Source organism: Vicugna pacos, chromosome 29, assembly GCF_048564905.1.
Source record: "Vicugna pacos chromosome 29, VicPac4, whole genome shotgun sequence".
Classification (NCBI taxonomy): Eukaryota; Metazoa; Chordata; class Mammalia; order Artiodactyla; family Camelidae; genus Vicugna; species Vicugna pacos.
In genome coordinates, this window is record NC_133015.1 from 16,892,853 (window position 1) to 16,918,240 (window position 25,388).

At 32.1% G+C, this 25,388-nt stretch overlaps 1 protein-coding gene and 1 long non-coding RNA gene across 23 annotated transcripts in view; one reads left to right on the forward strand and one right to left on the reverse strand.

Annotated features, from left to right (window-relative positions):
• CSPP1 (centrosome and spindle pole associated protein 1) overlaps positions 1 to 25,388 on the reverse strand; it is a 110,942-nt gene that overhangs the window by 38,551 nt on the left and 47,003 nt on the right. For 15 of the 22 annotated variants that reach the window (XM_072951857.1, XM_072951856.1, XM_072951853.1 and 12 more), the window contains 10 exons: positions 24,724 to 25,163; positions 17,332 to 17,430; positions 16,144 to 16,214; positions 13,176 to 13,269; positions 11,997 to 12,054; positions 10,071 to 10,279; positions 7,877 to 7,998; positions 7,428 to 7,506; positions 3,054 to 3,183; positions 1,079 to 1,226 (listed from right to left, as the gene is read on the reverse strand). In XM_072951857.1, the coding sequence (XP_072807958.1) occupies positions 1,079 to 1,226; positions 3,054 to 3,183; positions 7,428 to 7,506; positions 7,877 to 7,998; positions 10,071 to 10,279; positions 11,997 to 12,054; positions 13,176 to 13,269; positions 16,144 to 16,214; positions 17,332 to 17,430; positions 24,724 to 25,163 (1,450 nt within the window). The remainder of the gene's footprint in view (positions 1 to 1,078; positions 1,227 to 3,053; positions 3,184 to 7,427; positions 7,507 to 7,876; positions 7,999 to 10,070; positions 10,280 to 11,996; positions 12,055 to 13,175; positions 13,270 to 16,143; positions 16,215 to 17,331; positions 17,431 to 24,723; positions 25,164 to 25,388) is intronic. The other 7 variants (XM_072951865.1, XM_072951870.1, XM_072951859.1 and 4 more) reach the window with 4 other exon arrangements.
• LOC140690252 (uncharacterized) overlaps positions 1 to 25,388 on the forward strand; it is a 57,763-nt gene that overhangs the window by 13,513 nt on the left and 18,862 nt on the right. The window lies entirely within an intron of this gene.

The window sequence follows — 25,388 nt, forward strand, 5'->3', positions numbered from 1 at the left end:
ATGGAAAAGTCAGTGTTTTTCCAATATATATTCAAATAAACATTTATTTCTAAGGTTAAATGTTTATCTATGTATTATCTAAAATCACCTCATCTATAAAGAGAGTAAGAGTTCTAGTCTGCCAAACTATGAGGAAAGTATTTACGAGAAGACAGGAAAGGAATAAAGCCTTTGGGAAAGAAAAGAGTTATCTAATTAATTTAAGTGGGCCTCAAATACATCTTTTTTAAAAAGCCATCTTTAACAAAGAATCAAAGGCATAATACTTAAGCACTCTAAATATTCAATACTCCCAAAACATCTTCTGATTGTATCATTCAACTGTCCTTACAATACATAAACCTAAAGAACGTGAAATTTACATTTTTACCATTTTAATGGATTTCTAGTTATTAATTTCTCATTTCTAATTAAACAATTTTCAAATACCCATTATCTTTCTCTGCTTTTATTCTTAGCTAAAAGCTAATCAGAGACTCTCCCAATACATGCAAGTTGTATAAAGCCTCTTTTCAAAGTGCTTGTTGTTTGATTTCTAGGTCAAACATTTTGACTATACTGAAAGATAGATCAATATAATTCTGCAACCTGCCAGAAAATTTGAGACAAAGTCTTTATTTTCAAACGAGTTCTTGCATTGTGCAGGTATATGGCATATATGAATTAAACATAACATCCTACCACTACACCAGATCATGTATTTTGAAGATGTCTACCAGCTTAAAAAAAAAAAAAAAAACTTCCAATAAAAAACTTTTATTATTTTCACTAGAAAATTAAAAAAAATTCTAACGACTAGTTTGGGTAAAAACTTGCCAAATAACATGAGCTTTTCTCTGCAACTGAGTTATCATCAGAGATGAAAAATCTGTTAATAAAAATAAATGAACAGTAATCTGAAGAAAAAAGGCTTTTTAACCTGCTATCATGTTTACTATTAAAGCATCTCTTTTGTGTTAAGTTGCATAAAAAGAGACCTTGCCTTACAGACTGATTCCCACTTCTTTCTATTCCTCATTGTTTAAAAAAGTTAGACTTGGTTTCTTTCAGAAAAAACAAACCAATGGAAATAACATACTTATCAGATTTCCTTTTGCATCTCTAAGAGGAGCACCACCTCCACCTTTCCCCCAGGGATTATAACTTCTCATTTCAGCTTCTAATTTAGCTTCATATTCTTCTTTTTCTTCGCGTTCTCGTTTTCTTCTTTCTTCTCTTTCCCGAATCTTGACAACATTAAGAAACATTCATAGTAAGTGCTCACAAGTATTCTGATTCAAGAAGTTAGTTTTGATATCAGATTTTATTTTATTTTTCTTATTAGAGAAAAAAAACAGAGGTTTTTTTTTCAGTATGTTTCACTATAAAATTTAATAGCACAAATATATGTAATACCCAATCTAAAAATACTTCAATAGCTGGAAAATACAGCTGCTACTTCCTCATATCATGTCATTTGAGTCCTTTCCAGCCACTGATGCCACTTTGGGCTAAACCAACTCCTTCCTCCCACCCAATGCTTCTACCTGAGCCATTCCCTCCCTAACCTCACCAGTTCCGTGGGGACTAACAGGATCTCCCTACTTTCCTTTTTTCACCTACCTTTCATGGAATTCGGCCAGCCACAAACTACTCCCCACACCTCATGAAACCTGGGCCAAACACTCCCTACACCCCACCAGACCTACCCTACCCCGGGCAAACGCCATTCCCAGAATTCAAAGATATTGAAGGTTCAGCGCTCTGTGGAGAATGCTGGGCTACTTTAAGTACACTTCATGAAAGCATACAAAACAAATACAGTCTATCATCGTCAAGCATAAGCACAGGGTTGGTCTCTAAAGACATATAAACAGGCAATGAATAAATACTTACATTTTGGAAAGTTACTTTTAAAATCATAACCTATACATGGAAAATTTAAGTAACTACTCCAGGAAGGCCAAGGAAGTCATCACATACATAAAATTCTAGTGTTAGGAAGTCTAGTTTTGTCAGTGGTGTTTTTAATATGATCATTTGAAAATAGACAAATGCAGTCTTTTGTTTGTAGAATCCTAACACACAAAAAATAATGTTGGTAATTCTGTGTTTTTTTTAAACTCCATCTTTCAAGGAGGTTGCCCAATGTAAAAACTGAACAAAAAGAGTTTTAGGAGAAACCCAAGTGAAACTTTGTAGAAAAATACCTCAAGTGAACATACTACTTAGAGTTGCAGGGTCCTCTCTGGAGGAAATATGAGTATTCTCCCCAAAAAACTCATACATTTGATACGGTTACTCTTCAGTAACTAACTCTCTTCAAACGTTACAAACCACAACAGAACACTAGCCTCCTCCCTAAGCATTCTACCTCTTTTTTCCCCTCTCCTTAGTTCATAGCCTCGTTATTCTTAGATTACAATACTCAGAAACATCTTCAAGACCCCTGCTCTTTCCTCATTCCCTAAATCTAAGCCCAATCAATGAAACCCCAGAAGTGTCTCTTCAATGTCCTTCCCATCTTCCCCACCTGGTGCAGGGCCTTGTTACCTCCTGGCTGGACTACCTCAATAGTTTACTAAAAAGGTCTCTGCCGCATCTCTTTCCCAATCGTCTACATCACAATCAAATATCTTCCTAAAGCCTAATTTGCTCACACCCAATTTTCTTTCTTTCTTTGGCTTAAAATTCCTCCCTTTGGCTGTATATAACAAGATGAAACTGAAAACCCTTTATTAGCTAGTCCTTTATAATTCAACACAATCTAACACTCTAGCCCCTTCTCCTACATCATTTCCACTCCCCGAATACACTAGGAATTTCATATTTATTCGCTGAATAACATGCAACTCAAATATTATCAACCACATGAAGCTCTCCTAACAGCCCTGGCAATTCTTCTCCCTGTCTCATGCATTCCAGTCTATCTACATCAAAACTTTTCATACTGAATTATAAATAACTGGTATTTTTTCCTCCTCTGCCATACTCTGAGTTTTAAGGAACCACTGTACTAACACATAAGATGTTCAACATTAGATGAATGAATGAATAAATAAATGAATGAATACCTGTTGTTGCAAAGCTTCTTGGTAAGACTGAAGTGATTGTTTTGAAGGCTTTGGTTTATCTTCAAAAAACATTCCTGAATTTATTGCTCGATCACTTGTAATTTTTAGTTCATTCTGTCCAGCCGTATTCCTATATTAAATACACAATTAATAATCTACATCCATTTATGACAAAGCAAGAAGACAATGTAACACTCCTTTGAAATAGCATGGCATACAAGTACATTTAAAATAGGAAAAGAATTTCTCTATAGATCAAAGAGAAATCCTTAAATAAATGACTTCCGTCTCTGCCTTCACAATTAACGGAACTTTCAAATTTACTGAACCCATTTCTTGACCTAGGTGGCAGTTACATAAAAGTAAAACTTTCACATACAAGTGAAAACACTTTCTGACAATTCATCAAGCAATATACTTGTAACTTCTGTACTTTTCTGAATGCAGTGGAAGTCCCTCAATACTATAAAGATTTACTTAAAAAATGTACTCTAATATAAGTAATAACTTCCTAGTCATTTCAAGAATAAAATATAATTACAGTTAAAAAAAAGTCTGCCTATCCCAAATAAAATTAAAAATTTTGAAAAACTTAGGACTTGAAAAAAGAAAAAATTAAAACATATTATGGTAATATAAATCTCAAGCAATAAAGTACTATTTAAATACATGTCAAAATACAGTAATGTAGCCACTCTGAAGAAAACAACATATTTTAAATATCTTAATTATAAAAGAAAAATTCAAATATTATTTTTAAAGAATTATGGAAGACTATAAAAGGCTCTCATTTCCAAAAATATCATCTCTTCTCGCTTTTTTTTTTTTTGGTGGCAGAAATAAAACGGGTTTTTTTTAACTTTAAAAAAAATTATTTTTATTTTTTATACAATTTTTAAAGGTTACTTTCCATTTACAGATATTACAAAATATATATTCTCCGTGTTGTACAATACTTCCTTGATCCTATCTTATACCCAACAGTTTGCTCCCCACCCCAATGGTAATCACTAGTTTGTTCTCTTTATCCATAAGTCTGCTGCTTTTTCTTAGATTCCACATATAAGTGATATCTTACAGTATTTATCTTTCTGTCTGACTTATTTCACTTAGATAACACCCTCAAATCAATCCATGTTGCAGCCAACGGCAAATTTTCATTCCTTTTTATGGCTGAGTAGTATTCCACTGTGTGTGTATATATGTTGTATATATATACATCTTCTTTATCCATTCATCTTGTGATGGACATTTAGGTTGTTTCCATACCTTGGCAATTGTAAATTATGCTGCTATGAATACTGGGGTGTATGTATCTTTCCAAATTAGTGGTTTTGCTTTTTTTTGGATATATACCCAGGAATGGAACTGCTGGATCATATGGTAGTCCTATTTTTAATTTTTTGAGAAAACTCCATACTGTTTTCCACAGTGATTACACCAATTTGCATTTCCAACAACAGTGTATACAGGTTCTCTTTTCTCTACATTCTTGTCAACATTTGTTATTTATGTTCTTTTTGATCATAGCCATCTTGGCAGGTGTGAGATGATATTTCACTGTGGTTTTGATTTGCATTTCCCTGATGATTAGAGAGGTTGAGTACTTTTTTCATGTGCCTATTGGCCACTTGCATGGATGGAGAAATGTCTGTTCAAATCTTCTGCCCATTTTTTAATCAGGCTGTTTGTGTTTTTGATGTTGAGTTGTATGAGCTGTTTACATATTTTGGACATTAACCCCTTATCAGTCATTTCATTTGCAAATATATTCTCCCATTCAGTAGGTTGTCTTTTTCATTCTGTCAATGATTTCCTTTGCTGTGCAAAAACATTGAGTTTAATTAGGTCCGACTTACTTACTTTTGCTTTTACGTACTTTGCTTTAGGAGACTGACTGAAAAATTTTGCTACAAGTTATGTCAAAGAGTGTTCTGCCTAGGTTTTCTTCTAGGAGTTTTATGGTTTCTGGTCTTACATTTAGCTCTTTCACCCATTTTGAGTTTATTTTTGTACACAGTGTTACAAAATGTTCTAGTATATGCCTAGGACTGGAACTGCAGTGTTGTGTGGTAAGTATACATTTAACTTTTTAAGAAACTGCCATTTCCTGCAACTGCTTTTTATATATTGATTTTGTGTTCATTAATTCTGCTAACACTTCATATTAATTCTAGTACTTTATCTGTACATTCTTTTGCAAATATGAGTTTCTCTCCTATTTTCTAATCTTTGTACCTATCTTCCTTTTTCTCTTATTTTTGACCTTGGTACAATTATTGAGCCCTAAAAGGAAGTGATGATAATAATTACAATAGTCATATTATCAATTTCAAAAAGAGTATTTTGAACATTTCACCACTGAGTAAAATATATGATATAGGTTTTTCATGTTTATACTTTCTCGGGTTAATTAAGTAGGTCACCCTCTAACCTATTCTGTTAAGTTTTCAATCACTAATGGATACTGAATTTTATTAATGCTTTCTCTGGATCTATTGAGATAATCATATAACTTTCTTCTTTATTCACCTAATACAGTGTATTACGGTAACCGATTTTATGGTAATACTGGTATCTAACACTAACCAGTTAGCATTTAGTATATATTAGACATGGTTCTAGATGCTTTACATATTTTAATTCATTCAGTTCTCAGAATAACCTTATGAACTGATACCATTAATTATCCCAATTAACAAACAAAAAATAAAAGTTGAGAAACATGCCACAGGCTAATTAGTAAAACCTGAGGTACTCAGCCTCCAAAGCCCACACTCTTAACTGATATGAAATACTACATTTAGTCATCGTACTTTCCAGAGTAATTCCAATTTGGGATGAAATATTCTTTTCTACATTATAACATTCAGTTTTAGGAGTCTTTTATCTACGAGTGAAAGAAGCTAATAACTTCCCATTCTCACATTGGCCTTGTCGGGTTTGAGTACCAAGAGCATGACAGTTTCAGGGGGGAGGGTACAGCTCAGCAGACTGCACAAGGTCCTGGGTTCAATCCCCAGTACCTCCATTAATAAATCAATCAGTCTAATTAATCACCTCCTCCCTCCAAAAACAGAGCATGACAGTCTCGACAGCAGCTGTGGGTTCCATATTTCGTGTTAGTTGGTGTGAGATGAATTCTGCCCCTAAATGCTCAGCATAATCTACCAGTCCTTCTAGACCTGGAGTTTATTTTGTGGGAAGATTTGAAACTTGTGTCTCAAAAATTTTTAAATAATTCTGATACTATTCATGTTTTCTATATTTTTGCCAGTTTTTAGTTAAATTTTAGTAGCAATCTTTCTTCACTTAAATTTCCAAATTCATTAGCATAAAATTGTTTTTTATTGTCTCTTTAAGGTTAACTACAACTATAGTGACAATTTTTCATTCCCAATATTTCTAATTTATACCCCTAGCTCATTTTTTTTGGTCCCTTGATCAACATCAGTAGAGAATTATTATCTATTTCATTAGTCTTTTCAAAGAGCCTACTTTAGACTCTGTTGATCCTCTGTATTACATATTTTTATTTCATTAATTTCTGTTCTTTATTGTTTCTTTACTTGCTTCTTTGGGTTTATTTTGCTGTTCTTTTTCTTACTTTTTAGATGCCTAATAACTATTTAAATTTTCTTCCCTTTTTATATATTTTCTAATTTGTTCCTTATTTTCTGATTTCCAATATATGGAGAGTTTGTTATTTTAAAAGTTGATTTCTACCTTAGATGGTCCAAAGGATTTGAGTCCACTGAAATTTGCTGAGACTTCCTTTAAGGACTAGCATGTGTGGTTTTATCAATATTCTTGTGAGATTAGCAAAAACATATATATATATATATATATATATTCACAAAATCTGAGGTGCATTTCATACATTTCCATTAAAACAGCTTGTTAATTATGGTAAGTAAATTCTTCTACAACTTTACTGATTATTTTCTGCTTTAACACTTACAAAAAGAAGCAATAAAGTCTCCATTAGGATTCTGTATTTGTCAACTTTTACCAGCAGTTCTTCAAATTTCTGCTTTAGGTATTTTGAAATCATGTTTTTACATGTATAAATTTTTTTGTTACATATCCTGCTAAAGTGAACCTCTGTGCTTTATAAAGGGATGTTGGTCTCAAACAAACCTTTATGACTGAAAAATCCATTTAATCTGATATTACTATAGCTAACAAATTTTATTTTAATTCATATTCTGCTAGTACATCTGACTTAAAATACTCTGAACATACTGGTTATGCAATAATTGGAAATTAAAATAAGTTATATCTGTTCTGAAGAAAAAACTGCACTGAACAATAGAGGTTCTATGGAAGATAAATTTATCTTGAAAGAAATTATAGTTTTAACTAACAACTTACACAACAGGCGGCGCTGGCTGGTGGTTGACAGGAGCGCTAACATAAGCTGCAGGCTGCATTCCCATCATTCCTGAACCATCTTAAAAGAAAACAAATACATTTCAGAGTACCCACTTAATAACACTCTATCCCTAAAGGAAAATGTTACCTAAGGAAAAAAATCCACATTCCCTTCTGAGTGAGGAGTTAGCAAAAAATAATGCAAAAAAACCAAACCAAACCAAACACAAAACCCCATAAAAATAGTTATTTCTTATATCTAGATAAAAAGGAAATAACTATAAAACATAAGTGAGTTTAAAAATAGGACATTTATGAAATCAATAAATATGTAATATTTGAATTAAGTAAAGCTGTGCTTTTTCTCATTCATGTATTTTTGCTCGCACAAAAACCAATTTTCCTAACTGAACCACTGGAAATTAATGTTTACCCCATAGATAACTTACAGTAAGCAAGACTAGGATCCAAAGTATTCCTGGCCCCATAAAAATAGTATGCATCATCATAAGGAGTTCGATAGTTGGTAGGCAAAGGTGGTAGTAGTGGAGGTGGAGGCAAAGGTGCAATCCTATATAAAAAGAAAATTGGGAAATTCTTCTCATAATTCATTGCAAATTTTTTTTAAATCAAGATATTATTATTTTGCAAAAGTCTTACTGAAAATCTAATTGCTGCTTTAGGAAAAGCCATCATGTTGCTTTAACCTCTTATAAAAAATTATGACTCAAAAGGCAAAAAAGGTAAAATTTCAGGATTTAAGGTACAGCACACTTACATAAGACAAAACTTTGGATAATATTCAATGAATATCTAATTAGTCACTATCTGCCAGTATTGAACAAACGTGGTCCCTATCCCTCAAGAATAATACAGAAATAAAGAGACATCACAGCAGAGTATATTAGATGAAACAATACAAGTAGACACAGGGTGCTACAGGAACGTGGAGCAGGAGCACATAGATCATGGAGGGAGAAGAGGAAAGCATAAGGAAGCTAAAGGGAGTTAGTCACAGGGAGAAGGACAGCACAGGAAAAAAAGCAAAAGAGGTACAAAATGGGATTACAAATGATTCCATTTGACTGGGGAAAAGGTGTATGTTTTAAACTAAAAATGTAGTGTTCTTTCAAAGGAAGTAAACTATAATGTGAAGAAGAAACTACTTAAATATCAACAGTAAATTTTTGACATTACTTTCAGCATTTCATTAAGTTACACGTCTGAAAACCTCTGTATCAGCACTTCATTAATAATTAGGAAGGTATCTCTACTTCCACCAAGGCAATATTTTCCAATAGTTAGAATGGAAAAGGCAAATTCCTTTAAATGAACAGGATGAGACAGGAGGCATCACAGAATGTTTTCACTCTTGAGTGTATCTTAGGTTCTCCCTTGTTAAATGCTGCAAAATAATTCTGAAGAGCTGCAAAGGCATTAAAGTTCTCTTCAGTCGTTAATATTTTTCACATTTACTGATCATTCAATATGTCCAACCTTACTATCCTCACTCCATAGATATATCAACAAAGCAGTTGAAAAATTACTATAAAAAGGAACTGTCAATAACATTAAATCTTAAATTTTTATAGAGATTTATACAAGATTTAACCCTGTAACTGTAGATTAAAAAACATATACATATATATTCCACTTCTACAAATGAGAAAATTGAAGTTCAATAAAAGTGTGGTTTGCCCAAAATCCAGGCAGTGAAGCCAACCATTTTAATCCTTAAATCAATGCTGAGACCATCATACTATACTCTGTAATTTCAAACCCGCCTAGTCTTTTGAGTCAGGAAGCCATTAGATGAAACAAATGTCTAATAAATACAGTAAACATGGTTCTACAATTCATTAGCAGTAAATAAAAGACCAAGTCCTACTGAGAGAATGCATAACCCAGAAAATATCTGAATGTTAAAAAAGGAAAAACACCTAATTAAATACATTCCTACAATTAATACATTAATAGTAAGCAAAAAAATAAGCTAAAATCCTACTAAGAAAAGAAAGTACGGCCCAGAAAACATCAATGTTAACAGGATTTTCTTTATGTTTAGTCCAGTATAGCACAATGCCGTTTACCTATGGAAATCAAATCTTTACCCTAATACCTAAATTATAGGTTTTATGACCTCAACGCATTATTTCCAGTATTTGAGTTGCATAGCCTGTAAGTAATCAGCGAAAGAGTTGAAGGAAACAGAAACTAAAATTAAGTAATATATATAAAGTCACATTAGAAACTTTTTCTCCATTAACTGAAGGAAGCAGTCAATGTTTGCCAAGTGGAAATGACAAAATTAAAAATGTACAGCTTTTATATGTAAAAAGATATTAAAAATAGATTATTTTAAAACATAATCTAAAGCTAAATACTAAATGTACTTTTTCATTTTTAAAATACTGAAGCATCTTTAAACGATAAAAGAATGTTGTAAGATTTACCTTGTTTTTATAACGAAGAAAAGATCAACAATGAAAATAAATTTCAATGGAAATTATTTGACAAAAGCCGTTAATTGTACAAAAATCTCTGAAGGATAACATTTATCTGCTTCAGCAAATCCTTCCAAATATAAAGCATAAATCCGATACCTTACCTAATTCCCAAACACAAAACATTTTAAACAAGCACCTGGGAGGCACCATTTCACCAAGGGTGCTGCTGAGTCCATTGTGCAAATCTTCATTTTGAGATGGGATGGAGTAAACTGATGGGATGGGTGGGACAGATGGGGCAGATAAAGGAGGGAGAGGTGTCTGGAAAGCTACTCTGGGTCTTTCAGGTGGTATCGTCTCTTCAAAGTGTCTTGGTGCCACACTAAACTGCTTTAGTCTATCAGGCTAAAATAAAGAAAAAAATCTGTTTGTTACACATGACCATAAATTTAAAGGTAGAAGGGACCTCAAAAGACCCTCCATCCCAAACTGCCAGAAGGCACTTAAGTTAGACATAGAATAACAATTTTACAGCTATAAAAGATTTCAAAGATCCAATTCTTATTTTATAAAAATGATAACTGAGGCTCCCTAAAAGTAGATAAATCACCTAAGGGCCCACCATTAATAAATAATCAAGCAAAGACAAGAGCCAGGTATTAATTCCAAATATAAAACTCTATTATACTCCAACAGTATGCTGCTTCACTACCCAATTGCCATCAAAGTATTCCAACACCAAAATATTCTCTAGAACGGAGTCAGCAAATGCTTTCTGTGAAGAGCCAGCTAGTAAATATATCAGGCCTTGCAGGCCATGTGGTCTCTTCATAACTACTAAAGTAGCCCAAAATAACATGTAAGCAAATGAGCAACAGTGTGCTGCAATACAACTTTATTTATAAAAACAGGCAGCAACAGGATTTGGCCACAGGCTACAGTTTGCTAACCCCTGCTCCAGAACATCATTTATGCGTCCTTCTCTAAGGTTTGTGAATCAAAAGCAAGCCCAAAAGTAATCAACTATTATATCTAATATTTTTATTTATTTATTCTCATAAAGCAACTTGACAATCTAAAGGTTGTTTCATTCAAATATAAATAAGAAGATCCATCAAACATTAAGGTAACTATAAATGCAAGGTTTAACATGCCACTAAATTACATTAAAAAGTTCAAAACTTTAAAAGGAAATTTTTGATGGTCAGAACTATTTCAAAGGTATTTACTGATAGGGGAAAATATATTCAGCTTTGGAATTTAATCCTTTTTTCCCAGCATGTTTAATTTCCCAGGAATGATTTCTAAAATCTAAAAGTTTTATTCTATGAGTAGTCAAAAAGCACACTGGGAGCGATGCTAGTAGAATATTAAACTTTTTAAAATGGATAATTCACAGGATATATATATATAGCATAAGAAAAAGTATGAAAAAAGTTGCCTACAGCTGAATAAATTTAAGCTGCTGTATTCTTCTTAAGAATGAACTTTTTAATGAAAATTTTAATAAAATTAAAGTTCCTTTATCATTAAAGATGAAACAAAAACTCGCCTTACCAAATAAATTCTACACATCCAACTAAAAAAAAGTATCTTTCAAGAAGAGTAATAAATTATTACCTCCTCCTTACTTAACTGCAGTGATGTGTGTAATTCATTCCAATTATGAGAATTGAAAAATTAAAGTAAAAATAAATTATTACTTCTAGATTTACATTAAATGAAAATTAATAAAATGCTTAAAGACCAGAATTAGATTTCAGTTCCTTTGGAAATCCCTCTAGCATAAGAAAAATGGTCAAGATACAATCAAGGAAAATATTAACATATATTATAAATTAAACCAAAATAACTTTCCCATGGAATAGTGCCTGTAAACAAAATGGAAAACAACTAATTTATAAGAAAACTTAAAAACGCACACATGAAAAAGGAAAAGTTATCTTAGAGAAATAAACAAGTGAGAGTTAGGACTTACTGTTTTATGAGAATTGAATTTAGTTTATTACTGTTCAGATTGGTCCACTCTTACATTTTCCCCAATATCTTTTGTCTCTACCTGCCACTACATTTGAGGCTTATTTGAATGAAAGATTAATTAAAAGGAGACAAGAACCCTTACCGATTTCTCAGGGTCTTGTGCTCCAGAAGCTGCAACTCTGAGGTCCAAATCTTTTTCTCTAAACAAAATTAAAGTTTAATGCATTAAAAAGTTGTAACAAACACTATCAAAATCATAATCATTACTGAAACAAACTTACAAAGTCCATGCGATAACATCTCCAAAAACAAACAATTCCTTTAACTGACAATAAAGTAAATAATTCTGAAATCTAAACTTTCTGATTTGGTGCAAAGTACACTAGTATTCACATGTAAACTGACATAGAATAAGTGTGCATGGGATACTTCAAAGCCTAAGCAATTCACAGAGAATAAAGCACAGAAATAAAATAAAATCTTTAATTTGTGGGGAAAAAAATTTCTTTTAGGGTACATGTATATCTTTAGTTCACAAAAAAAAAGGTTAAAAAATTAAAAATTAATACCATACTTTCCAGTAAGAGTTTTTAAGCAAATGATGTTAGAGATGGGTAGTATCAGACAGTATACACTGGCTTCCTCTAAGATAGAAGAAAAAAAGCAAAACTAAAAGATGACAGGTATGAAATTCTCTAGAACCTAGATACATATCCCTAATTTTAAACTGGACTTAGTATTTCACAGGTATCTCTACATGAAAGATTACAAATTTTGAGACGTGTATACAATATAAGTATTGTGGATCTATCACGATTACTTTTATATAGCAAGTATGTGTGTGCTTACTATTTCATTGCTAAAAGACAAAATATTCATTTTATATTTGTTACTATATATGGGGTAATACAGTGGGCATGTAGGTAACATTACATGCTATCTTAAATTAAAAATTGAAGAAATTAGGGGAGGGCATAGCTCAGTGGTAGAGTGCGTGCTTAGTATGCACGAGGTCCTTGGTTCAATTCCCAGTACTTCCAGTTAAATAAATAAATAAACAAACCTAATTTACCTTCCCCCCAGAATTGAAGAAATTAATGAAGATATGTACAGGTCTGTTATAGGATATATACATAGTCTCTTATTGCTTTTGACAAAGAAATTTAATGATCTCAGTATTTATTAGCCTGGCTGATGTACAATGTGGAGACTGAAACAGAATGATTTACAAATACAGAAAAATGTCTCCTTATCTTACTATGTAATAGTTACCACCATATCATTTTAAACAAATGCATTTTAAATGCAAACCTTTCATTACCGTCTCTTGTTCTTCTGTTGTTCAGCCATTTGTTCTAATAGTTCTTGTCTGTATTTCTCTTTCCTTCTCTGAATAAGTTCTCGATCTTCACCTCCTAGAAAGTGGTAAGAAAAAATGCAGTCTTAACTCTTAAGCAACATATGTAACTGGAAAGCCCATTTTTAAAAAAAATCTCCATTTTAAATTATATCAAAGAGTAATTACTGCATATGCAGCAAATATAGAAGGTAAAATCATATTGTATCATTCCCTATTCAATTAATTTCATAGTTTATGAGTATCCACTATGTGTCAAACACAAGACACATTAATTCTTCCCAAACTTCTACATTAGTCAAAAACCTTCTTATATAAGAGAATACTCTAATCTCTATATCCATTTTTCCAATAATCAGGATAATATCTTCCCTAATATATCTCACAAGCCCCTTAAATTTAATAAGTGTGTCCAAAATGAACATCCCAAAAGCAACCGTCCCTCTTTGTTTTCTGTTAATGGCCCAATAATCGAGCATCAAAACCTCACTTTAACTTTGATGGTTCATCCTTTCTTCTTTACTTCACGTGGGGACCCTCTTCTCTATTCTCATAGCCATCTACCTTGGATAGGACCTCTTTACGTTTTACCTGAATTGCAGCAATAACCTTTTAACAAGTCTCCAGAACTCCTTCCCTCCTTACTCTAATACATTCAACACATTTAAAATTAACTGTCTTAAGAATTAACTGTCTTAAAATACAGTATTAATCACAATGACGCCATGCTCAACAAACTTCAATGGTTACACCTCAAGTCTATAGAAAAAAATATATAAACCTCTCATGCTGGTATCACTTACATCAAAGTCCAGTTGTGCAAACATTTTGGATCCACAAGAGATTATTATTATTATTGTTATTATTACTACTACTACACATGTTAATGACACAAAATAACCTCTTAATCTGGATATGTATAATCTGGAACACTACACGAATCACAGGGTATCAAAAATGCAACTGAATCAGCACTTTCTTTACCACTTGAAATATGAGTCTTCCACCCACCATGGACATACAGCATCTGAGTTTGTCCATTAAGCATAGATGTCAGCAACAGTGGAGCTCCCGTAGGAGTAACATAAGTTATGTTAAGATTAATAACGTTTTACAATTGAAGTAGATAAAGTCATTCTGCTTCTGATCATGATGGAGTAATAAGCACAGAATTTAACCTCCCTCCATTAAAAAAAATAACTGAACTAGGCAAAATATATGAAATAACTATTTTTCAGACAGTGGACAACAGACAGCACACAACTGTAATATCTGAGAGAAGGTACATAAATGAAGTGAGCCCTTTAGGCACCCCTGTTTCTGCCTGCATGCAATTTCCATGAATATAGGAAGGGAAACCCCAAACAAAAGTCATGAAACTATGTTAAATTGAGCAGATAAAGATCAACATTCAGGAGAGCTGAAGTAGCTAGAAGTTCAGGGCAAAGATTCAAAAAAAGCGTAAAAAGGGCTTTAGAAATGCATAAAGGGATTCTTTCAGACTTTACTATGCACTAGCCTGTGTATGCAGAGTGAAATTCCATTTGTCTGGGCCAAAAATTATGGAGGACACACAAACTGAATTCTCAGACCTCCTTAAACAAAGTGGAAAGAAATTCAAGCTCCAGCCAGTCAGAGTGGAGTTCTTGGTGCACCTCTAAAGGGATTAAGGGAAGAGTCCCAGAAAGGTCACTCTGTAGCAGTAAGGCTGAACAATCTCCCCAGAGGGAAGGCTACTCTACATGTCTCTAGTTAGGTTTAAAATAAGGCCTCTGAAAGAGAGAGCTTTAAATGACCTTTCTATTAAATTAGTTTAATAATTTGTTCCAAACATTAGGACTACTATCAAATACTAACCTATAATTCCTGGATTGCATTAATGATAAATTCATTCCATTCAATTTCAAGGTAGAGTAATCTATTTATTGGTAAAATTATTTGTCAGTGGTTTCTCAACATAGAAAGCCATTTCTCAAACTTTTACCATGTTTAACAACATACACCATAAGATTGAAGTCATTACTCTGTACTGATAGGTTTAATTGGTCAATTCTCATTTAACGATATTACACTAGAATAAAATTCTAGGTGTTATGCCATTTTTCTCATAATAGCCATTTCAAAGAAAGAAAGGTCTGAAAAATATCATGCAATTATGTATCTCTAAGCAAAAATTTAAATTACTGACTGCTTTTAGGTTGAATGAATCTGAACTATTATCCAATTTCTTCATATACTTCACTGAAACCAAATTTCAAGTTATTTTTTCTAATAGTTTTTTTTACACAAAGAACAGACCACTTTTCTACTTGAAGTTACACACAGGAAATACACTCTCTTCACACTGTTTCTGAAATTAAATTGTGACAAGTTAAAATAGCAAATCAACATGCTTATCTTGAGCAATGATCGTCATTTCTGATAAATAGAAAATTTGGATTATAGTCATGATTTGAACAAAACACTTCCTAGAAACTACATGAAAAAAAATGGGAAAGGATGTTTATCAAAGGATAAAAAGATTTAGTTCAGGGAAAATGAACTAAAATGCAAGGCAGTTCTGTGCTAGCTAAGAAAAGGAATGAAGAAAAAAAAAACTATCACATATGAAACAGAACATAAGAAATAGCCACACTACAACAAGGTGCTAATAAAATATGAAATAAAAAATTTACTGAAATTAATATTTCATTTATCATCAATAGAAAGTTCATCACTAAATAAGTTATTTAGCTTTAAAATTATATATAGAGCTATATAAAACATGTTAAATGTTTATAAATGCTTAGCATAGTGCCTAGCACAAAGTAAACACTAGAGAAATGTTTTTTATTAGTAGTAAAAGCAGTATTAATTACAATGCTGAGTTCTCACAAACACCTTTCATAAAACACTCCACAAAAGTCTAATCAATTGGAGGGTTTGTACATACCAAAGAGCATCCCTGCAAAAGGGCTACAGATCTCTCGGTTAGCAGGTTTTGATGGTACGTTGTCTCGACCGCTAAAAACAAAAAGCCAGAAAGAATTAGAACCCAAATAATTTTCAGGAAACAAAAATTTAGGGTAAAATGTAGGTATGAGTTGTTGGCCTTTCAAAGTACTATGGACATTATAATAGATACATATTTTTAAAGTTAAGGTAAAATCATGGCATTTTCTCTCTTTATATAGTGGGACCCCACCGCTGAGGCTCTCTAAATACGTGACCTTTTTCTTCAGCCAGCTTCATTGACTCTACAGATTCCCAATAAAACCCTTTTTCATAAGAACAGTTACCCAGTAAAGAAAATGAACGGAAGTACACATGAATTCTAAAAAAGAAGAGCAAGGTAATACCTATACCCAAATTTGGAAAAGAAGATCATCTCTAAAAAACTCCTTCTTTGAAAGACAGGAACAACGAAAAAAAGACAACTTTCTCAAAGAAAATTTAATTAATTAGACTCAAATAGCAAATTCTCTATCTCAAGCATTTTTATGTTTCTTTCTTCAAAGAAAATAGACTCCTGACACATGACAATATGATCTTCATTATGCACTACAAATTCAAAACTATTTATCCTTATGTACAAGAAAGCTACCAAAATGATAAAATTTCTATAGAGAACATGAATATAAAATACATATAATTTCCTTTTTTGAACCATGACACAATTATGTATGAGCACTAATTTCACAAAGTAAGCATAAAAGTTATCTACTCAGTACGCTAAAAACCAAAAACAAAGTTTTGAAAGGAAAACTCACATTACAAGAATATTTTCAATTTATTTCAAGTTACATCACCTCTATAACTCCAGAATATTTTAAATTGATTTTTAGTCCATTAAAGTATATGCTTATTTCTCCTTTCATTAGTTCAAATTTATATATTTTATAATGATAGGGAATCAGAACACCTTGGCGCACTTAAATTTTGCTCTTCAAAAGAATGCTGTAAAGTATCAAAAAGTTTTAACACAATTCTCCCCTTCCCCTACATCCTCTTTAATGCCTTTCTCACTAAACAAGGGAGGTGTTAATATACTATACCCTTCTACTTTTCAGCAAGCCTGTTTTAGCAGTTGCTGTTTTACAGTACAATGACTGAAGGGCAGAAGTTATATTATGTACGATACCTTTGGTTTCCAGCAGATGAAATTCGTATGTTTGACTGTTCTGTGACATCACCACCATACTCCTTAGGAGGCACATTCCCTCGTCTGTTCCCGTACATCCTTAAAAACACATTAGCTTATAGAGCTTGTTCCACATACAGTGGACTTCTCTGATCTCTTTTTGGTATTTTTACATTTGATGTTGGAAATATTAAAGGGAACAAAGTGTTGTAATGCAGTTTTACAGTAAATACATTCTAAAATTAATTCAAATGAGATTTGACTCAAGTATGACCTGCTGGTTAATTAGAGACACCAAGAGTTTAGATTCAGTAGTCATTAAAACAAAAGGAGGTTATTATAAATTATTTCAATATAACTTCAAGAATTTTTTAGTATCAAAATTATGCAATACCAAGAGTTTTTTATTGTTCATTTATTCAAAGAATATTTACTGAGTACCTAGTACGTGCCAACTACTATTCTAGGTACTTGGTAAGGACCATGTCTACATACCCTCACAAAGATAATAGTCAAATTTCAAAATGAGATCAATTTTAATCAAAATTCATAGATTGTGGGAATTATTTCAGTACATATACAAATCTTTTTAACTTAAAAATACAGCAGCAATCTTACCATTAAATTAAATCAAATGGAGCAAGCCACAACATTTGCTAACACTGTAAATCACATGAAATACTAAACATTAGCAATAGGCAAACAGAAAACATTATACACAAATAGGCTGATGCATGGGTAGCAAATAATTAGTTCACTTTATTCACAAGGTCATGAACAACAAAAAGAAAGATTAGAATGTTTTTTATTTTCTTCTTAAGAATTCTTTTCAGAAAATATTTTTAAAATGTTTTTCAATTAATCTCTTTTTTCCACTTGGCAAACATAGATTTCTTTAGCTTAATTTCTCATACCAGAGAAACCAACATGAACTTTTTATACCAACATTTATCACTACTCATGGAAATCAGCATTTCCTAACTCATATCTCTTCGCATGGCTATTGAGTTAACAAACTATATTGTCTCTCATGAGGATCGTTGGTTGAACAAAAAAAGGCTGTTAAAGTATTATTCAATATTTTAGGTGAATTTCATTATCACAGGAAAAATGGCAATTTTTAGAAGAAAAGGAACTTATCACTCTCCACAGATCCAGCACATAAAATTTTCTCTGTCTTCATCATACGTTGTCAATATCATCTGCAGACAAAAGACTACCTGAAACTGTAACCTTAATAATGTATGACCTGCAGCATAGCAAATAAATGGCTTCCATTTTTTACCCATATCTAAAATTACAGAACTCTCCCCAGGCCCTTCAGAAAAGAATTTCAAATTTATTTCAACTTATCAAAACACAGCTGATTTTTATATCTAACACCGAAATGCTCAAATCTCTCCCTTAAAATGACATATCAGTTTAGTGACATTCCTTATTTCTACCACTTAAGGAACAGGCAAATATAAACTCACGTTCAAATTTGTAATTAAAAATTCCAGGCAACCAGAGTTCATTATACTGGATCTATATAAAAACACATTTGCAGAAAAGAGTAAACAGAGCAAGCCTGAGACTGTTTACCCTTAGGAAGACCTGTTTGCAAGCTTGGCCCTTAGCTGGCACCTGGGAACATAGATTTTGGGAAGAGTCTACCATTCTCAGAACTGATAAAAGTAGTCCACTGTGCCTAAACTGTACAAACAATATAGTTTCTGCTGAACACCTGCTTTCCTTCAGGGAGTCCAGAATTTTGGTACACACAGGAAAAGGGTGCCTATGTGACCAGCCCAATAAAACAGCAAACAAAAGCAGTGGACCCTAAGTTTCTAATGTGCTTTTCTGGTAGACAACACTTCATCCATTTTGTCACAATTCCATACTAGAGGAATTAAGCATTTCCTGTGCTACCCCACAGGCAGGGGACTCTTTGAAGCTTGTGCCTGGTTTTCTTCAGACTTTGTCCCATGCACCTTTTTTCTTTGCTGATTTTACTTTGTATTTTTTCAATGTTAATAAATCACAGCTATGAACATAACTATCTGAACAAAGTCCTATGAGTCCCAGCAAATCACCAAAACTGGGGATGGTCTTGCAAACCCATGACACAACAGACAAAAGTGCCTATACCAATGAAAGTTTTCAAATATAGACACATTTAAAGTTATACATTTTTAAAAACATAACTTGGGATTAAATCAGAATTAAACAGAATTAAAGGTTACTCAAACAAAAATTCTAAAATTTATCGAAGAGTTTGTGGCTTCTTATATTTTCAGTTATCTAAAGACAACATTTGGACTTGCAGTTCTAACTTACCTTCATACAGCTGTACCCAAAGTATGCTATACCCAAAGAATCTACACTGTTTTATAGCTTCTTCAGTATATATAGATATATCTTAATAAAGAAAGCATCATAAGCACAGAAGGTCATTTTCAAAGTTCATTCTAAATTAAAGAAATTTAAGGAATGATTTTACGTATTTATAAAGTCAAGATCTCTTTGCTAAATTCTATAGTAAAATCACAAAATTTCCTAATGAATACATCATACAGAAGATACTTTAAGGTATATACCCTTTCAGTCATTAATAAAATTATAAAAGCCCCCTTTGTCACTTACATTCACAATAAAATCAAGACAGAAATGTTTAAGAAGCCAAAAAAGAACAAAACCAAAAAACATGCATTTCACTAAAAAGGATGAAACAAAATCTTAAGACATCCTATTTAATTTTATGAAGTGACTGATATGATTTTGTTAATCAAGGAAAAAATTACTACTCACAAATAGAGATTCATAAATATTTTTAAGTTACTAATTTAATACCTTAAAAAACAACAACAAACAAACAAAAAAACCTAGAAGGGAACCTAACAAGCTGTGAAGTCAAACTGTAGTTTGGAAAGTTAACGATCTTGTTTTCTATTAAAATGTCCCTATAATTGTAATGGAATTTCCTTCATCTATTGAACTTTCTTTCATATTTCTAATAATTTTAGCATTTAATCACTCTTAACTGTCCCGGTTAGTTCATTTTAACTCCTTTTATGCTGGTCTTAGAATTTATTTTAGAAATTTTACTGAAGCAAATGAAGTCCTCTCTGAAGACAGGAACTGCTAAGAGCCAGCGGTGGCTTTACCATTTCTATCTCCCTCTTCAGTCCTCTCAGCATTAAGGGGCGACTGACAGATGATAATACTCACAAGTAATGAATTCACTAAGCATCTAAGAACAGCCTGATTCTGGTCAAAGTCCAACAGTTCAGTTTAGAGCCAATTTGTCTTGAGAAGCCCATTCTGTTTAACCAAAGCTTGAGAGCCAGTAGCACATTAAAACAATCCCTGTGATTCCGAACAAATCTATCTAAACATACTATGGCTCTCAAGGTTCACTTACAACACCTCAATCCACTGTTGTTGTTGTTTTTCTTTCAGAAAGGGACAGACCTCATAAAAGAAAAGAATTTATTTCCTTTGATATATCAAATCAAATTTGATTGAGGGAATAAAATAACTGTAAAATAGTTTTACCATTCTACCATCAAAAAAAGGAGTTAAAACTACGTTAAAAAATGTTTTTTTCTCTATTTTCTTGAAGACACGGGTCAATAATTCTAGTTAATTAGGTTCAAATCTCAATGCCCAAAGAAACCAGGTATAGGCTAGAGGCCAAGTTTACTCTAAAAATTAACAAGTGTTTACCTTAAAAAAAAAATTTACTCTTGTAGAAGAAAAGCAAGTTGTTTAAAACCACAGGTATCTTCAGTTAATTTGAATGCGAATGAACAACTTCTAAATGATATTAAATAACTTACCTTTTTCCTTAATAAACCACAGAATAAAAAAACTACTTCAGAAATAAATTTACAATATTTATGTTATCAAGAATGACGCATTATAAAAATAAAATATTTACCATCTGTTGGTCCTCAATTGATACAACTCACAGGGAGAATCAAATTTCTCCTTCCTTAAAAGAAATCACCTAATTCATAATGGTTACATCATCTGTTTTTCTATCAAAAATTTCTCTAATGTGAATGAATTCTGCTATTAAGGGTATTCTCGACTATAGAAGTTAAAAGAAAAATACTGAGCTCATAACTATGGGTCACCATTTTCTCACCATTTTCAGGTCTTTCCTGATTTTTACATTTAATTCAGTAACAGTGTTTTTCTAATATTGATCCCATCTTAAAAGTGGGGGAAATAATATGAAAATAGCTCTTCCAAAGATAAATGAAAAGTAACTACTGTCAGAAAAAAAAGTAATGCCAAATTAAGAAGCTCATGTTCTAACAAGCCATTTCTCATTTATATCTTATAGATTAAGCACACACTTATTAAAATGTCCTACACTAAGTGAGCAAGCACTCAATCTATTGAGTCAGTCTATCTCAGATTCTAATTTCAGAATTTTGTCAGATGACTATTAAGATTACAAACTAACAAATATGAAGAGTTAAACAAAATGTAAGTGCTAACTGCATTAATCACATTAAAAACTAAAAAACAGCATTTTTTAAGACTAAAAACTTCTTTTACTCATTAACACTGGTTATAAAATGAAACATAAGGTAACATATTAACTTCTACAGCTCAAGTTAATAAATAATAAAAACTAGGATGACTATATTTTTTGAAAGCACATAAATCTCAAAGTATTATAACACACTATTACATTCAACTTTAGAAAGCTCCTAAAACATAAATTTACTTAAATTGGTAAATATGTACCAATAAACTACACACATGCAGAATGCAACTGTCAAACAAAGTGCTAACCATTTTGTTAACTATTTAAAAATAATGCCAGTGATTAACGATAGTTTAAGAAAGTAAAATCATTCCTGGGCTGTATCTTTCCCATGTTTAAGGTGGGGAAAATATTTCATTAATAAATACATAATGGTATATGGAAAAGTTTATAGGGTAATTAGAAAAGAACTAAGACCAAAAATATAAAAATAAAAAATTATTAAAAATCAAAACTAGAATTTATTATTTGCTATTAAAAGAAAAAAGAGAACAAGGGAAACTTAGAAGACTGGAGGAGAATTAATTTTGCACTCCTCACAATCACTTACAATTATGTTTTTGTCAAGAACTTCTGGTTAAGACTATAGCTTATAGTCAGGTCTCTGTATCTGGGGTTCTGCATCCATGGACTCTACCAATCTCATATCAAAAATATTTGGGGAAAAAATTTCAAGAAAGTTCCATAAAGCAAAACTTGAATTTGCCACACACAAGCCAACTATTTATATAGCACTTACATTGTATTAGATATTATAAGTAAACTAGAGATGTTTTAAAGTATAACGGAGGTTGTGCATAGGTTATATGCAAACACTACACCATTTTACCTGAGCATCAGAAGATTTTGATATCCATGAGGGGTCCTGGAATTGATCCCCCTTGGATACCAAGACACAACTGTTTTAAGAATAAATAGTTAAAGCAAGAGACCAAATTAAGTTACGTATTTCTTTAGTCTCAAAAATTTCACTAACAAATAGTCATTTTTCATACCAATCACTCTGCCTGCTAAATAAAAACTAATGATCAATGTGAAATCTTTTTTTGCTGGAAGTAAGAAATCTATAAATCTGAAATACAGAAATCTAATTTTAACCTCACATTGCCATAGACATGTGAAAAACCTTACATTTAGAGATGTAAGAGTTTATACATTAACAAAATGGAAGTAATATATAATAATGATTTACATTTTTAAGACATATGGTTAAAAACTTTAAACTATATACATAAAAGAAGCTTTAAACTATGTAACAGAAATCACTGTCACTCATCTGCATCTTTATACTTAAACTACTACTTGGGGAAGGTTATATAGAAAGTTCATTTCATTTATGGGATACGTAAGAAAGTAAGACTGTTCTCAAATAATTAGGCTGAAATTCACTTGTAGGTTCATATATAAAATTATCAGAGACTAATTATAAATATAATAGATTAAGATACATTAAAACAAAGCAACAACCATCATAGTAAGTTTCCTGAAATTCCAAACTTAAAAGATATGCATTACATTAGAGTTAAATTGACATTATAAGAAAAAAAGTTTCATGTCCAAATAAGGTAGTACACCAAGAGCTCAGGAACACTTGCATTTCCCCAACTGAGACTTCTTTTGGTTTAGGCAGCATTTGACTACCTTCAGATTTAAACGTTTGCAAATATAACATATTATAGAATTTGGAGCATTTTCTGAAGTACAGTTAGATCCAAATCAGAGAGAAACTACAATTGGCATTGCAAAATTCTAATTCTTCACTCAAACTACCTAGATCAGGTTAAATATTAAAAAGATTGGATGAGCAGGACATAATAACTACAGAATAAAGAGCAGATGACAAAGAACTGAAAGGCTTTATATTATTAATAATTAGAAAAATAAAGATGCAGCATTACATCTCAGAAAATTTTCTAAAATACTAAAAAAGTAATCTATTTGGACTAATAAGTGAAACAGGTCTCATGAACTGCTCAAAATTTAGATTTAACTCCTACAGGTTAACTAGACAATGACAATATTCCTGTCTCTAAATCATTTCTATCTCCAGTTATAGTATTAAGACAAACGACTTAATAAAATAAGACTCAATTGTAGCAGTTAAGAAATTACAAAAAGTCTCATAGAAACTATCATCGAAAGGAACTGACAAGCATCTAAAAATCTGATCAAAAAAATGTAGTGCCATTTGACTTAAATACTCAGTAAGAAGCTTAAAAACAAACAAAAAAATGATAAAAAAAATACTTAGAGCATAGAAACATTAAAGGAATAAACTGTATTTCACCTATTTAAGGTGTTTTTCTTCCCCACATTTGAACATTTGAAACAGGGATAGCCGTCGACCTGGTTTTAAATCAAGTATTACAAAGAGAAGCTATTTTTCTCTTGCCAGTCACCTAGGAGCATTATGAATCTGAGACAGCTCTGAATTCTCACCTCAGGGTTGTTTTGGACAATACTGGCAGCATGAATTCAGCCTGAAAACCTAAGTCAGACCTGGCTTACAGTTCAAATTCTCAGGGAAATTCTTTTTTACTCCCTCCACTCAGTGCCAAGGTTGAGACATGGAAGTTTCTTTTCTGTGGGAAAGTTTACTTCCCATTGATTCTTAAATAATGGTTGTGGCTTTTCAGTGTCCCAGCCTTTTAATGGGGTCCCTTTCTCCCCATTGGGTGTTTTCTTTGTTCCATCAGTGGCACATAAAATGGTTCAACTTAAAACTGACAGCATATTAGAATTAATCAAATACGTAAATCAAATGAAACTGCTTCTCCCTAACAGAATGATAAAGAGTAACAAGAGCAATATTAAGCGAACAAAGAAAATAAAAATGAAGTTGTAAATACCTGTCATTTGTATACACTCTCAAAAGTCTTCTATCAAAATCACTTTCATATCTATACCTCTCGTCCATTTCTTCACTTACTTCAGGATCTTGGTCTGGGCTATAAAACTGTTTATCAAAAACACGATCCTCATTAAACCTGCGAAATCTTCTATCTGGAATGTCAGTCTTGCTGGCAAACCCTTGATGTTTTTTACTGGAAATGCCCACTTCCTCATTAGTTTTTTTAATGATTCTTCTATTCCTTAATTCAATTTCATCATCTAGTTGTCGATATTTGTCCTCTTCCAGTCGTCTTTGGTTTAGCAGCTCTTCATATGCCTCCGAAGGAGTTAAGACATCTTTCCTAGGACCCTCTGAATTTTCACGAGATGACTGTATTTGTGAAGGTAAATCAGGTTTAACCTGGCTAATAGGTATTTTATTTCTCTGATTCTTCTGCTGGTCAATTAAAAGAAGAAGAAGAAGAAAAAGACCTTTAAGAGATGCTATTTCTTAAAAGGTAAGTAAACTCTCAAATGACAGTCTATTTATCATCTCAACTTTAAGACTTAATCACCTGTAAGAAATATCTTATTTTCAGGAAAAAACCTTCAAGGAAATGCTACCTTTAATAAAACTTAATAAATACCAAATAAACAGGCAATAGCAATAGTAATATGGATG